The sequence below is a fragment of the Phalacrocorax aristotelis genome, chromosome 3, assembly GCF_949628215.1.
Source record: "Phalacrocorax aristotelis chromosome 3, bGulAri2.1, whole genome shotgun sequence".
NCBI classification, from domain to species: domain Eukaryota; kingdom Metazoa; phylum Chordata; class Aves; order Suliformes; family Phalacrocoracidae; genus Phalacrocorax; species Phalacrocorax aristotelis.
Genome location: NC_134278.1, coordinates 63972802 through 63988285, shown reverse-complemented (window position 1 = coordinate 63988285; position 15484 = coordinate 63972802). Strand labels below are relative to the sequence as shown.

General features: G+C 37.6%; 1 protein-coding gene across 1 annotated transcript in view; it reads right to left on the bottom strand.

The window, feature by feature from the left end:
• Nucleotides 1-15484, bottom strand: part of PDE7B (phosphodiesterase 7B) — a 172076-nt gene that overhangs the window by 110536 nt on the left and 46056 nt on the right. The window contains exon 3 of the mRNA XM_075087726.1: nucleotides 2216-2276. Coding sequence (XP_074943827.1) covers nucleotides 2216-2276 — 61 coding nt within the window. The remainder of the gene's footprint in view (nucleotides 1-2215; nucleotides 2277-15484) is intronic.

Sequence of the window (15484 nt, the reverse complement as noted above, 5' to 3'; positions counted from 1 at the left end):
CACTGTTAGAGCAAATGGCAGCACAACTGTTTCGGCACATTTCAAAGACCATGCAGTCAAGAAAGATGTCCCTCTCTGAAGGCATGTTGTGCTTTGTTCACTGGTTACACCCACAGATGTTATAATGTCAGCTTTGCATTGATCAATGACAACCTTTTTGTTTTATTCTCTTGGAAATTCAATTCCCTTGTAAAATCTGAAATTGGACACTATGTGATGCATTCAGCAAAAAGTCTTAGACCTTTTATGTTGCACGATATCTAGCTCCTGCTTATCTGTGCATTTCAGTGTGAGAGGGCAGGTACCTGAATGGTCACCCCCTGGCTTTACAGCACTACCAGAACCACACACATTTCTCTGATAAATCAAGACAGTGGAGATTGTCTACAGTAGTTCCCCTCAGAGCAACCATATAATGCTAGTTTCTTCTTCCCATACCTATAACGGAGCCAGTTCTGGGATATTCACTTGCACTTAGAAAAACCTCAGCTCTGTACATGAGTTGGGATACTTTGCAGTGAAATGTAATATCCTATATTTTGCATGACACTGCAGTCCTTAATTTGTTAGAGACACTGAAGAATAATAATAGCAGGCAAAATATTTTTAAATACAGGAGATGTAACCTCTGAGAGCCAGTCACACCTTTAGCATGACCCCTTGGAATTGTTTTTACATTCTTAGCAGTTTCCTTACAGAGCACAGCACATGTTCTCATTCTTGCACATGCATATACTACAAGACATAGATAAGAATACATGTAATGGAAACAAGATCTTGTTCTGCTCACTGCTCCTAAAGAATCATTTGCATTAAGGATGAAGCCAAACTCCCAGTTTTGGACTGACTTGTTATAAAAATTCCAAACCAAATGATGAAACAACCTGTGTGGAATACTTTCATCTTCAGGTCTTTTTTTTGTTCTCAACTACACCCTCCCCCCTGCTTTTTTTTTTTCCTAATGGATAATAACATTACATGGATATAACGTCCGTAGAACTACAGTATTATGAATTCAGTGGTATTTAAATTGTAGATTATAATTGGCATAATAAAAGATCACAAGTGTATCTTTTCTGTCAGCTTGTTCCATTAAGAACCTCTAAGCATGGATCACTGATGTAACAGATCATTACGGCCCATTGTGTCAGTTCATCTGTTGGGATCTGTGCACTATAAGCATGACAGATTTCCTCTGCAGCAATTATAGTCTATTGTGACAATAGGATTTAATGAATATAAACAACAAACCACATAATCTGTTATTACAGAACACAGCTATGCACCCAGATGGGAATTAAGTTCCTAGACATTGCCAGTTGCAGTTTTTAAAATTGTGACTATTTCAGTCTTCGTGTTACTAGATGCAGTGCTCTAATTTACAGCACACATTTATCTCAACTCTGGCAGGTGAAAGGTCTTCAGCATTTAAAGCCTAATGCCGCAAATGGTCTATGATTTCATTTTTTTCTGAGTAAACATCATCTTTTAGGTTTTTAGACACTTACTCCCTGTCTTTCACTGTGATACTAATAGTGCTGTTAATGTTTCAGTACTAGCATTGAAGATGAAACAAGCAAAAACAATAAAACTGATCACAGAAATTAATGAAACATAGCAGAACATTCCTGTATTGTTTCCAAAGAATAGACACTTCTGCTTAATACTAATTTTTACAAATGATGGACAAAGTGCTACGCTGGTGTGAATCTGTAAAATCACAATGATTGAAATTTTGCTGATTGATGCAGCTGAAGGTCTGACCTAGAGGCATTTGATATATATTTGTGAAATTATTCCTTTTTTCAAAGCACATAAATGCTTCTTTACATTAAAGGTGACCAGTCTGCAAAAGTTCACATTTTTCCTAGGCTAATTTAAAAAATCTGGCTTGATTACAGAGATTTTCAGCTTTCATATATGAATTCTGGTCTTGAGTACCTTAGAGATTACAATTATAATGTTGGTGCAGCTATATTTTCATCTGTGCAGATGGGCACTACTGGAATATACACACACACACACACACACACACACGTTGTTTAAGTAATTGAAAATTCACCATAAAGAATAAATTAATGACTACATGTGGATGAGCCATCTAAATGCTGTTGTGAATCACTGCAGCCATTATCATGTACTTTTGAGAAGAAATCCCCAATTAAACATACTTCCATATATTTGTATCAAAAGGGGAAAAGACTCTTACCCTTACCTAGCATGCGAACACATTTGGCATTCTGGTCAGGACTATCAAATGAGATTTCTCCGCACCTCTGAAAAAAACAAAACAAAACAAAAGATATATTTAGTTAAAGACTCTGTGAGAGTATCTCTGTCCTTGTCCTCTGATACCTCTGTTTATGTCTGGCACTAGAGATGTTCAGAGACACATTGTTAAAAACATCAAAATCAAAAGATTTTCAAAGTAGCCAAAGTGTGAGGAAGAATGGGCATTGCTAACATGCAAAGGTCGTTCAACAGTGATTTCCAAGCTGTTCACCAACAAAAACTTAACGTAATGCCTGATCCACGTTACTGGTTGTTCACATCAGACCCAATTATACAGGAGGCCTCATTTACCACTGGTAGACGTTGCAGCCACCTCCAGTATACTGATTTAGTTGTCACATAGATGCACCCTAAACAGGATCTGCAAAGCAATCCAACTGAAAACAAAACAAACAGCAATGCTGAGTCAATAATATATATTTCTGTAAAATAAACTTGTTTTAAAAGCTGCACAACTCTTAAAATATTTGTTAAGGAAAACTGCCACTTCTCAAAATTTGAACTCTCCATAACACCTATGAAAAAAATTGCTGTTTGTAAAGTGCAATTAATTTATGTCTCTATGCTAACATGTCTTGTTAATGGAAAATAATATTCACATGTACAGATATATTGTGAAGGCTGATGTTCTGTCCCTAGGCAAACCCAGCGAAGGAACATCATTGGAGTTAGGACCAGAATGTAAAAGTGTTGGGTTGTTTTCAAAGACAAAACATAATTTTTGAGTCCTTTATGCAGATGGGCATGTCAGTTTAGCTGCCAGGAGAAACATAATTGGTGCGGCTCATGGGTCTGATCCAGCTCTGATTAAAGTCAGTCAGCGTACAGATCCCACTCACTTCAGTAGTGGTTGCTTCAGGTGCTAGAAAAAAGGTTCTGTTTTGTATCACTACACTCAAAGCTCATGGTAAGGGCTTAAGGATAGCCTCATATTTTACAGGTAAAAGTGGTCCGAACTTCCTTATCTACATATTTATGGTTTTGGTATCTATGACCAAATGGGTATAAAAGCACACTGGTCCAATTTTGGAAAAATCACTGAGAGCTATCCATTTCCCTTCCTCTTCCTTGCTTTCTCTTTCTTATGGTTTTCCCTTTTCAGCATCTATGGCTCTCTCTCTTATGTGAGACAAAGTGGTTAGTACTGTCTTTTTTCTTTGTTTTTTTTTTTATTATTAATAAAAGTGACATTTGCAGCAAATATTAAAACCCACAAAGTACCATGTAAGTAAAAAACCCCAGAGCTTGAAAGAAGATGAAACACAGCAACAGTTTCATTAATGAACAACACATTTGGAACTCACTATCTTTAAAATAGCCTTCACCTCCCTCACACTGAAATAAACACAAACAAACAAACAAAAACCCATCTCCCACACAGAGTCTTTTCATATATCAGTACATCTAAAAAGAGCAAACAAGCGCATGTATTAACCTTCCTAGGTGGGAGCACATACTACTGAAAGATTGCAAAAGAAAAACGACACCTAGCATTTCAAAGTTAATTTTATGAATGCTCTTATACCAGCTCCCTGTCAGGAGACGCAGAAATTCGCTATTTATTCTTCTAGGAAGAATGTTAAGATATGGGCATCCTTTCACAGAAATCTCCCAGCTTCTTCTTCATGATCGTAAGTATACTTAGACAAACATAGTTGTAAGAAAGCACGTCAAAATTAGCTGCCTGCCTCACCCCCGAATTTATGCAGCTCTTTGAAAACCTTTGGTTATTTTTGATTTAGTCCTTCAGACTTATTGTATGTTCCAGACATATTTATATAAACATCACATTTCTGGCTGCAAATGATGTCTCACAATATCTAACAATACTCACCAGTCCTAGTGTTATGAAATTGAGAAAACGGCTAATGTTCCCCAGAAACTGCTAACATCTCACAGGATCCATTATGATGATGGATGGACTTTGAAAACTTTTCAGATAACTGTATACAAGTTCATAGCCTTATCTGAATTCCTTTAGCCCCTGCAACCCACAGAACTGTCTGAAAATCATGCTACAACAGTCAGCCTAGGAGATTTTTCAGTACTACCTCTGCAGCTGGAAATAGCAGAAAAAGCTTCTGCAGCAGTTTAATTTCTGATGCCAGAAAAAGCTCATAGGTACACATCAATGGGATGAAAAATAAGCTGCTACCAAACTGCTCAGAGCATCTGAAAAAGACTTAGTTGGATCCTGGATGGGTAAAGTGGCACAGAAATGCAGCAGGGACTTATTTTTGCTCATCCAAAAAATAGAGTTTGGGCATTTTTGCTATTAGCGAATGTTTTCCATGAACAAGAAGTAAGGAAAGACTTCAGGATTTAATCTTTAGGATTAAACTGAAACTTTGCCACCACTGCTATGAACCCCTGCCAGGGTTGGGTAAGCTTCTCCTGTCCTTTTCCTGGCCTGGCTTACTTCCCTTTCTGGTTTGGGTTTGTTCCGCCTGCTTGTATATCAGGGCTGGTACTGAGAGATGACGCCAAGATTCTCTCCAGTCCCAATCATTTCCAAATTAGTCTCAAAGCAGCTGCTCATTCTCTCCTGAAAGTTTCTAAGTTGGCTACAGAGTCAGTAGTGGATCCATCAGAGAGCAGGAATAGGAATTTGGCATCAGATGCTGGTTATTCTTTTTAATTTCAACCAGTCAGAAAGCAGAGATAGGAGGAAGAATAACCCTGGACATATCTGCTGTACATATGCAGACCTATTGCACATGTGTAGATCACTGTATATGTCTGTTGGGGAAGCTGAGAGAGAAATATGACATCTATTTAAAGACTGGCTAAACAGCCTCTTGTAGCTGCTGCTTGTAAGCTGCACAAGCCGTATTCATAGGAGTCAGGTCTGGAAGAAGATATCAGTTTTCTGATCCCATTTTAGCAAAGTAAGACTATCAATGGTGAGCTGTAAAGACCAAGCATATTATCCAGGTAGGAAGAACAATGAACTCAAACAGAAGAGCTGCCTCTGAACTTCATATCTTGAAATCTCTGATGAGCTGGATTCATAGTCCTGGCCTATATCTGAAGCTCATTAAAGTTCTAAGATCTGACACTCTAAAAATATAATAAATCATATTCTTGGATCTAAATGATCCCTGAGGTTGGGATATTTTAAGTCTCAGTTTGGGCTTCATGGTTAGGACTACTACAGCACTGGTAGGAGTGGCTCTGTTGTATGTAGTCCTGGATGTTGGGCTGGCGAGTTTACAGAGGCAGCCCTGCTGAAAATAGTACCATTGGTTTTGACTTTCTCTGAAGTGGGAGAGGATTTTTTTCTGAAAATCTTACAGCACTGTTGTGTTTGGTCAGATTTAACAAAGAAGTGGGTAAATGGAAGTAAAATTCACCCCTCCAAATCTTCATTATACCTTCATATCTCTTGAATCACTGAATTCTGGACTAGACTGTGGTTTTTCTTCTCTTTCTGGAGAAGAAGTATAGTTACTTTCAGTAAATAATATTTTCAATAATATAGATGGTTTTCCACATAGGATTGCAGCCTGCAATTCATTATGCATGTGAGAAAGTATTTGTATTTCTATAAGAAAAAAATTAATAAATTATCTACTCCTTTTTTCTGAGATCAGATGCATGCCGTGCTGTTGAGTCTGTTACACAAGCTAAAATGTAGTAAACTAGAATGGCACTTACAAGTCCCCCATTGAAAAAGAGACTGAATCATGGAGCAGATGAATGTGGAGCTTAAAAAAACAAAGAGAAAAAAAAGAGACATTTGCTGTTAGAGAATAGAGAAGAAAGGACGTGATATTCAGAAGAAATATGACATGAACTCAGGTTCTTTGGTGAGATAAGTAACTTGGAGAGCTTGAAGCCAGCCTGGTTGGCTATGATGGCCCAGTACCACCTGTCAGAAAAGGGAAATACCGTATTTATCAGACACCATCCTCCATAGCAAAAGACTCTGCTGGAGGAGGGTGCTTTCAGGCAAGAGGACCACTTTGCAAGATACTGTGAGGAGTACACAGGAAAATAGGAAGCCTTCTGCAAGGAGTCCTGTGCCAAAACAGCGTAAATAAAACTGCAGAAATGTAGGGCACAACTAGCAGAAAAATGTTCATGCAGAGAGTGGATGGAAAATCTACTCTAGTCAGTTGTACTAATGCAGTAATGCATCTCATATTACTTCTCCAGTATTACGTGATCATTCATAGGTTGGGTTTCCATTTCCAGCATGCCTGGGCTTACACCACCTGCATTGAGGATTCGAGATATGTAGCGATAAACAGGGTGTATATACCCCAGACAGAATATGCCCTTCATTTTGGTTTTTTTAATGTTGTAGAGAAAACTTTGTCTATGAAAAAAAATGTTTTTGAAGTCATTCTGTTCAGCTTCTATCTGTATGGTAAATGAAAGCATTACATGTTTTAAGGAGAGATGCAAATCAAGTAGTTGAGATAAATAGGACTAAATTCTTACCTATGACAAAATTCAGCAACTAAAGATCTGAAAGTGTTTGTCAGGAGCATTGCAGTAAGTGGCATGTTAATTATCTACATATAATTAACATGTAACTATTTAAATAATTATAGAGTGTACAGTGTTTTAAAAATAAAATAAGAGTTTTTCTGGCATGAAATTTGAACATGCACAATTTTGACCTTTTTAAGCTGCAGACAACCAAGTTTTGAAAAGCCACATTAGTCAGTTAAAAGGTTATTGGAATAGGAACCATATTTATAGGCAGCTTCGTTCTGTTCTGTTCCATGTGTCCTGAGTATGGTGTTCAACACATATGTCTCTTCCAACATTGTAGTAATCAATGAGGCACTAGATGTACATGATCAGCCAAGCACAACAACAAATATTGGATTATTTTCTTCTTGCAGGACATGACAGGGATTATTATACCTCCAAATAGAGGAGATGTGTTAATTGCACATTGATTGTATGCCAAATATTTTTCTTTTTTTAAAGTAGCCTTCAGTTAATGTGCTTCGCTCTTACCAATAGTAGGAAGAAGTGGATTCTACATAACAACATTGTTTGGTAGAAAAGGTTTTTCTTTCCTTCCCCCCCCTCCAGAGTACTGCATATAATATCTCGTTCCTTTAGAAATCAGAGTTAAAAGATATACTTGCAGACACAACTGATGAAAAGAATATAAGGCAGAGCAAACAGCTTTTATGCTTCTATGAAAAAATAGATGATCTCAGAGGCAAAAAAATGCTGCTGGTATTCATATTTCTGTTTTCCTATTATGTTCCTTTCTCCACCACCTTTAAAAAGTACTTGAATAAAGTCCTCTAGTATGTAAAAGCATCATTCTAATTGTCTAAAGATTTACAGATGTAAAATCTGTTAGCATGAAAAGCAACACTACTTAGTAAGTCTTAGCAATCTTTTATAAAAACAACTGGCCACTCATATAAATAGCTGAAAATTAAGGGCAGTATTTCACAAGGAATCAGACCACATGCTCTTCATCTTCAGGCTGCCTGGGAGAGATTTAAGGTGGATTCATCCCGAATGCTGATGAAATATCAGAGTGTAGGAACTGTAGGATTTCCAATGCCTTGTTATACTTGTGGTATTTCCAGTTCTGTCTCTCCTCTCTGACAGGGACAAAATGAAGTACAGGAACTACCAGACCAGACTGGCATATGTAATCTGTCCTGCCTGCAGCCTTTTCACAAGCACCTCCCCCGAAATGAAAGCCTTGTAATCATATCCGAGAGTGATTAAATCAATGTTTATGTAAAACAAGGAAGTTCCCTACCAATACTCTGTGTAATCTTGAGATGCACTTAAATGTCAAATACATCTGAATTTTGCCGAATCTTTACCCATGGCCTTTGTTGGCCAAGTAAATTAAGCCATTGTTTTAATTGGTTTAGAGGCAAAAGCTTCTTTTGTCTATATCACACCTTATTTTATATTTGATAGGCCCACATTTGTTCAATTTTCTCTGGAGTGAATGATTGCTAAAAGCTCACCCTATTCATATGACCTTGAATTGCCAAGTCTGAATTCTTCAAGAACTTTACTTAGCCTTTCTGCCATGAAAATATGTGTATAATGAATAGTTTGCAAATTGCATATCTAAGCAATCCCATTGGTAGCAAATACCAGTAGAATCTTTCAGCTAATGAAATTGCCCAAGATCTATAAAATTTGTGATTGTTTACGTATTACCTCCCTGGGCCTTATTAACAGTTCCTGTAATGATTATAGATAAAATCTTATACTTACCTGAATATTTACACCTACATTTGGCAAGTTAAGTGTTCCACTAAATTGGTCTGCAAAATGTACATAGGTATGTATTATGTGTATGCCCACCCATTTATAAATGTGGTGTAGACAATTGCCTTTAAAATGCTATTGGCAGCCAGAATGCTACATTTGTTGCTCTCCAGATTACTACTGTACATTGCAACTATTATATTGCAGCTATACCATATTTCATGGGTAAAGCTTCCAGTTTCTGTTTAGTATCAGAATTGAGGCATACTTAAACTGAAAATTCAGGTTCTATTAACATCTGGATGATTTTCTGCAGAGTAGAATAGCTATGTCTGGGCAGACTTGTTTTGAGAGTTCCTCCCCTTCCAAGCTTTCCCAGTGAAAGAGAAGGTTTCTCTTCCCTCCAGGAAGTTAAAACACATTGCTCAAATAACCTTTTAAATGGCGTCCAGCAGCACCTTGGCAAAGCACTTCATTCTGGAATTTACCATGCTGTAGACCCTCAGCTAGTCTGAACAGAAGACACAGCAAAATAAGCAATTACAACTAAATTGAGCAATAATTCCCAACCAACCATTGTTGCCAGTAGTCAGCAACTTGTTTGTGGGCTAAATAGCCTGAGGTGAACCTTTAGGCTGTTCATTTTCTCACAAACCTGTGATTTACTATGGTTAAGAGTGGTTTGAAATGGATTAATGTTGCTGGAAAATGGATATAGCAGTTTAACTGCTTTGTTTTCTTCTTCAGTTAAGGAAAAAAAAAATTAACAGTGTGTGACTTCATTAGGGAGGCGCCAGTAGCCCTGACCCCCCTGAGAATCTGTCAGTGTTTCAGTATGGCATCCCTACTTTTAAGCGTTTATAACATGGGTACTGGCAGCCAAATCTAGAATTACTAAGCAATAAAAATGTTGGGTTTTAATAAGCAATAAGTCACAATCGAGTGTGCATTAACAGGCGAGGCACAACTTGTAGGCATGTTCTGAGGGGGTGCCGTCATCCAAGAAATGTTTAAGAGCAGACTAATTTTTTACCCTCATGGGATGAATCTGTATTACAGTTCATTTTCTAGTTTACATTTTAAAGAATGTAAAACATCTGTAGATTACGTAATGGGTCCTCCCACCACAAAAACAGTTCTAAGTAGGAGGGAAGGCGGGAGGAAAATATCAATACTGGGGAAAAGGCAAATTCATTGTCTCTATTGTTTCTGTGATGTGAAACATCAAAGTTCCCTGCATTTAAACATTTTTGGGGCCACATAATTGTCTTTCCTCCTCCTCTGAGTTGCAGAGCTGGGCTGTTCTCCTATCTGCTTTCTGTCGTCAGTGCCATTTTAACTTTCACTTTCTATTGAAATACCTAATGGGAGGAAAACATAGGATTAATTTGTGAAAATTTAGGTCTCAACTTCAACCACATGTTTTTCTCACATATTTCCCACTGATCTACTGGATCAAAGGAAGGGTCAAAGCCTCAGAAGTGCCAACTGACACACCACTCTTTCCAAGAATCAAATCAAAGGTCTGTGGGAGAATGAATCTCCTGAAGAGTCTCCTCAGGCTGTTCAGAGCAACGTAGGATGAATTTTGGCACCTGCTTATTTGTGCGTGCTCACTGCATACTCTGCGCTTTGCATACAAAAGCACAGTCTCAGGAAGGGCAGGAAGACTGAGTGATGGTAAGCCGACACAGGCATGGGGTTCCTCCTGCCTAATAACACTGTCTCCCTGACCACTTCCTGAGTGGTACCAAGCGCTGGTGACCACCTGCTTCTTAAGAGCTGGGCGTTCTTGGTTCCCTAAAACATTGGCATGCACCAAGGCAGTCCTGTTTCATCCTTTCCAGGACTCCATTTTTAAGGAATGGGAGTTGGTGAGAGCAACACATGCCAAAAGCATACTGACAACTAGGTAATGTGTTCTCGTGTCCACTGCTTTCACTCACCTTCTGGCACAGATGCAGACTTGGGTAATAGAACTAGCACTGGGCCAACAGACCAAGTAGAAGAGAGCTAGAAGTCATCAAACAAACCTCAAAACATGCATGTGGAAGGTCTGGTCAAGCAGACAGCTTCAGCAGAAGTGCAAATAGAGCACTTAGGGGCAGAAGGCAGGAAACTACTTTTCCCTAGCTCCTCAATTGTGCACCACATGCTGCTTGGGTCGGAAGGCAGTGGGTCCCATGGGTAGCTATAGGATGACTGCAAAATTGGTCATCCCATTAAAAGTGAGCTTTTCCCTTTCTCTTTTCTCACTCTATTTCTCTCCTTGCTCTTTCCCTAAGGTAACTTTGTGTTTCGTGTCTGCCATCCATGAGGGACTCTGCAAATAAAACTGTATGAAAAAAAGATCCTTTCTGCAACACTATGTCATCACACCATGTCCTAGGAAACCTGGGCCCAACTGCTGTGCAAAGAGGGCACATCCACAGAACGGCATCAGGCCTTGTTTTCTTTAGCTGTGTAAATGATTTCAATGTGTCATGGTATGAAATCCTCACTTCAGACTGTATCTCCTGAGCTTATCACCAACCACATACAGCTTTACTCCCAAATTTGATTCTGGTTATCCTTCTCGAATATTCTGAGCTCTCCAGCCTCATACTTATTTTTAAACTCTTTTGCCACTCTAAGCAATCTTAATATATAAGCAGTATTTTCAATTGTTCTGTACCAATGGCCTGACACAAAATTTTGTGGGCATCTGTCCAGCATGTTACCAAGCACACATACTGTAAAAGTGGGCATCTATAGTGGTATCTTAGATTGTTAATACATGCTTCTACAGTCATAACTACCAATTATAAGTATTTTTATATTAGTGCTGTTTAGAAAATGAAATCAAACCAGAAAACTAAGAAACCTTAGCACTGCAAAAATTGCTTTCAGAACTTCAAGTACAGCCAGGATACATCACGTTTTTACATGCAGAACATATGGAGCTAAGAAACAGCATGTGTTGTTTTGACAGGAAAAATTCACATTTCAAAAATTGTCATATTAGACATTGGGGAAGAGCATCTTCTGCATTAAAAGAAAGTGTCATTGATACTAACTAGTCTTTTTGACAACTTTCAAAGTGGGATTAACAACATATCTGGAGCCATACAAATGCCATTATTGTCAGGAAACATTTCAATGCTACTGTAATAGTCACTATGAACATATTTCAGATACAGGGAAATCCATGTTTTTTGGACATACTGGTTACAGTTTCCAAGGTTGCAGTCTTTTGGAGCAATGGTAAAAAGACTAATTTTCTCCATGAAAATGATTCCCAGAAGCAGAGACTTTCTTTTAGAGTCTTTTTTCAATTTTAATTTTCTTTTTAATGTGTGAAAATGTCAGTTCAAAACAGGTGTATTGTTGGCAAGTGCTGCACAAATCTACTCGTTCATCTTCTCTCACTTCTCAACAGATTCTGGCTGTAATCTCTTAGCCAAGACTACATCTATGCCTATCCTTGAGATAGTGAAAGAAAGGGACACAGCTCCTGCGTATTTCTTTTACTTGTGGTAAAACTCATCGTAGGAGTTTACACAACGAATGAATTGCCCAGGTAGCTTCCTTCTTCTCTTGCAGGCCCAAGGCCTTCCCGAGTGTTGTGCATCTTGATTCCCCATACAAAAAATGTAAAAGCACTTCATTCTAAAGAGGCTTATTTTAGACTGCAGAAACAACTGGAATAAAAAACAGCAAAAAGACTCCATGGGAACAAAATGTCCTCTAGGTCTGCACTCAAAGTCTTCTTGAGCTGTCAATCACCAGTCTACAGAAAATAAAGCCATTGTAGTTTCATAGCTATCTGCGACTGTCATAATCCTGTTTTGCAAACAGGTATTCAAACAAGTCTGGAATGCTATTGTAGAGTTCAATTCCATGTGTAATCCAAAAAAGATCCTGAGCATATCAGAGGGTAAAAGACCTCTTAAGTCACCCTACTGCAAACACTTTACCTGCCACGTTTTGTTTTCTTAATAGGTTTTCATCACTAAGGAATATTAATAACTAAAATAACATATAATAACAACTAAAATAACATAAATAACTATGATATACTGTAAAGCACATAATTTAAGAAATGTCCTTCTCTTGTATGTAGCAAATGTCAAGTATTTTGCACAAATGGCAAGGCCATGTCTCCTGTTACTCACTGTTCAACTACATACTGCTTTTCTGGGGGGAAAGTGAGAACTGTACTGCATCTGTAGAAATAAAAAATGTTAACCTGTTAATGCCTTGTTGTCATGGGAATAATCTTACATTGCCTTTTGGCCTGGTTTTATTCATATCTTCTACTCTTGGCTGCCAAAGTCAACATGATGAACACATTACTGGTTCTGTTTATACCATATATCCCTTACCCCTCTGTACAGAACCAGACAATGCCTTTGATTTTTAGTGTTAACAAATTTGATTCTGAGTAATAAGAATGGCATCATTTCTATTCAGTGGCTGTTACCAACCTTACCACCATACGTCTGAATTTGTTGCAGTAGGCGTATTAAGTAATGTGACTAATATCTGCCATATATAGTTCGTTCTTTATCTGGTCCCCCAGGGGGCAAAATGGGTGTACCATGTAGCATTTTCTTTTCAAAAGGTTTTATTTTTGGATGTGTTTGTTTTTGTCTTGTGCTATTTAAGTGTGACTCTTATTATGTATTTATGTTAAAGATGGAATTGAAAAATAACCCCTAAGATGTCTTGTTTCTGAATTTTTTCTTGAATTCACAATTTTTACATTATGGGCTTCAAGAAAAATTATTCTCCCTGTATATTTTCAGACAATTGCTAAGATACTGAATGTATTACCTAGTTATTTCTTTAAATTAAGTCTCTGTTTTGGTAGAACATCTGTTTTATAAAACTCTCAAATGATTAATATCTACACCATATTTAAAACTGTGGTGGACTTTTTTGAATGTTACTTGGGGGAACTGATCTCTAGATTTTTAAGTTCGTAAAGGAAGAAAGATGGAAATTTCTAGAGATTGATTTAGCCCACCTGATTATAAGAAAGCCTGGATGCCTAACTCTTCATCAATTAAAGTTAGAAGGATTTAGCTGACTCTAAGCATAAACATCTGCTGTACATTTGGAGCCTAAAATCAGTGTTAATCCTGAATATTAGAGGCTGGATTTGCACAACAGAAAGAATGTTCTCCTGGTTGCCACACAATGGCAAGGTGGCTGTCAGGTTAGCAGAAATGAAGGAATTGCGAATGGTCTCACCAGGACATGTGGGATATCCAGAACGTTGGTTATAGAGGGAGGCCAGCACAGACAGCTCTAGGTTCATTGCATCCTTGTGAAGGAATTGAAAAGATGTTTTTAATACTGCGGTCATAGTTATTAGGATTAATTGACCACTTGGGAAGAGTACAAGGTTAATAGCACAGCACAGCTGTGAGGCTCACAAACAATTAAAGGAAAACATGCCATTTTCTTCACAGTAAACAGAACATCTTTTCTGAAGCTATGGGTAAGTCCTGTTATTTCCTCTTAGCTTTAAAGACATGATAAAGCAGTAGGGAAAAGAATGTTTCCAGTTTTCCTATTTTATTTTGTTGTATACCTGTGTACCTTTGTATAGAACATATAATGCTTATAATGAAGTATAAAAATGCAGTTGTAAATTGTTGGGGGATGAGATTGCAGACTGAACGATACTTTGTGGGAAGCAGTGTACATTTAGAAGTTGTGCAGTGCAGTGATGGAGAGAAAGGAGCAGAAGCACTTTCCTTGCCAGAATCTGAAAGCACTTCTTATAAAAAATTGTCTTTTTAAAACATTAATACATGATTATGGTGTCTATAGTATTTACATATGGCACTTGTCATTCTTCACAAATGAGTCATGGTTTCCTATATATTGCAATATACCTGAGCCACATGACTCTGATAAAACTGCACATATTACAAGTGATACATCCCTATCATTTTACAAAGAAAGAACAAGAGTTTTTTACAGCTGCAGTTAGAAACTTTGTTTAAACTTATTTTCCTAGCATTTAAAAAAATCTTTTGAAACAGAATTTATATAATACATAAATGATGAAGTTATATCTAATTATCTTGGCTGACTTTGTTTTGAAACTGAAAGGTACTGTTCATTTTATGCCACACGATACTAATTAATAACACAGGTGAAAATACTGTTCAGTGCAAACAAGTTTTTCAGTGGAAATGTGCTGGGTTCCAATTAAAAGAGGTTTTGAAGTACCTCCTGTTTTTATGAAAGCACATGAAATTTAAATTTGGATCTAAAGTCTCATTGCTCAGACATCTGTGTTATAGATGCAGATGCATTTCTATTATTTGAATGCTGCTGGCAATGAAATGCTAACCTGCTGACTGAAGTGGCTGCAGCAGGTCTCATGCTGAGACTGACACGAACGATGTAATGAGTTTTTAACAGGTCTCTGCACATGGAAAACATTTGGTGTCTTTAATTTTTTTTTTCTACTTCCTTCCATTTTTACTTTAGTTATTCTTTACAATGTTATTTAACATTACCCTTGAGGCAGGCTGTTTTACAGTTAGATACTGTACAGATGGGAGATGGAGGAAAGGACTGATTACACAAACTTGCTAAAGGTCGCCAACCCACTGAAAGAGTAGGGAGTAACATTCCAGTTGCCTCTAATTCTATGTACTATTTCTTACATTTACAGTATGACTCCATTTATCTTGTTGAGTAATGGATGAGTAAATACAGGAACTAATAGTGCAGACTGATGAGTGCTCTCACCTCATCAAGTCAGCTAAGCAACTTAGGCCAGAAAAATCAGCTTAGAGGGGGGATATTTTGAAAACAAGTGTCACATTAGATCAGAAATACTGTAAGGGTTTTATTTCCGAAAGGCACCTTGGTGGCTTAAAAGCATAGTTATTAAATCAGCCCTGTGTTTGTTCACCATTTGTTTTTTCTTATGAACCTCTATGTGAGTAAGTACAGCACATAGAGGTAATGTGTT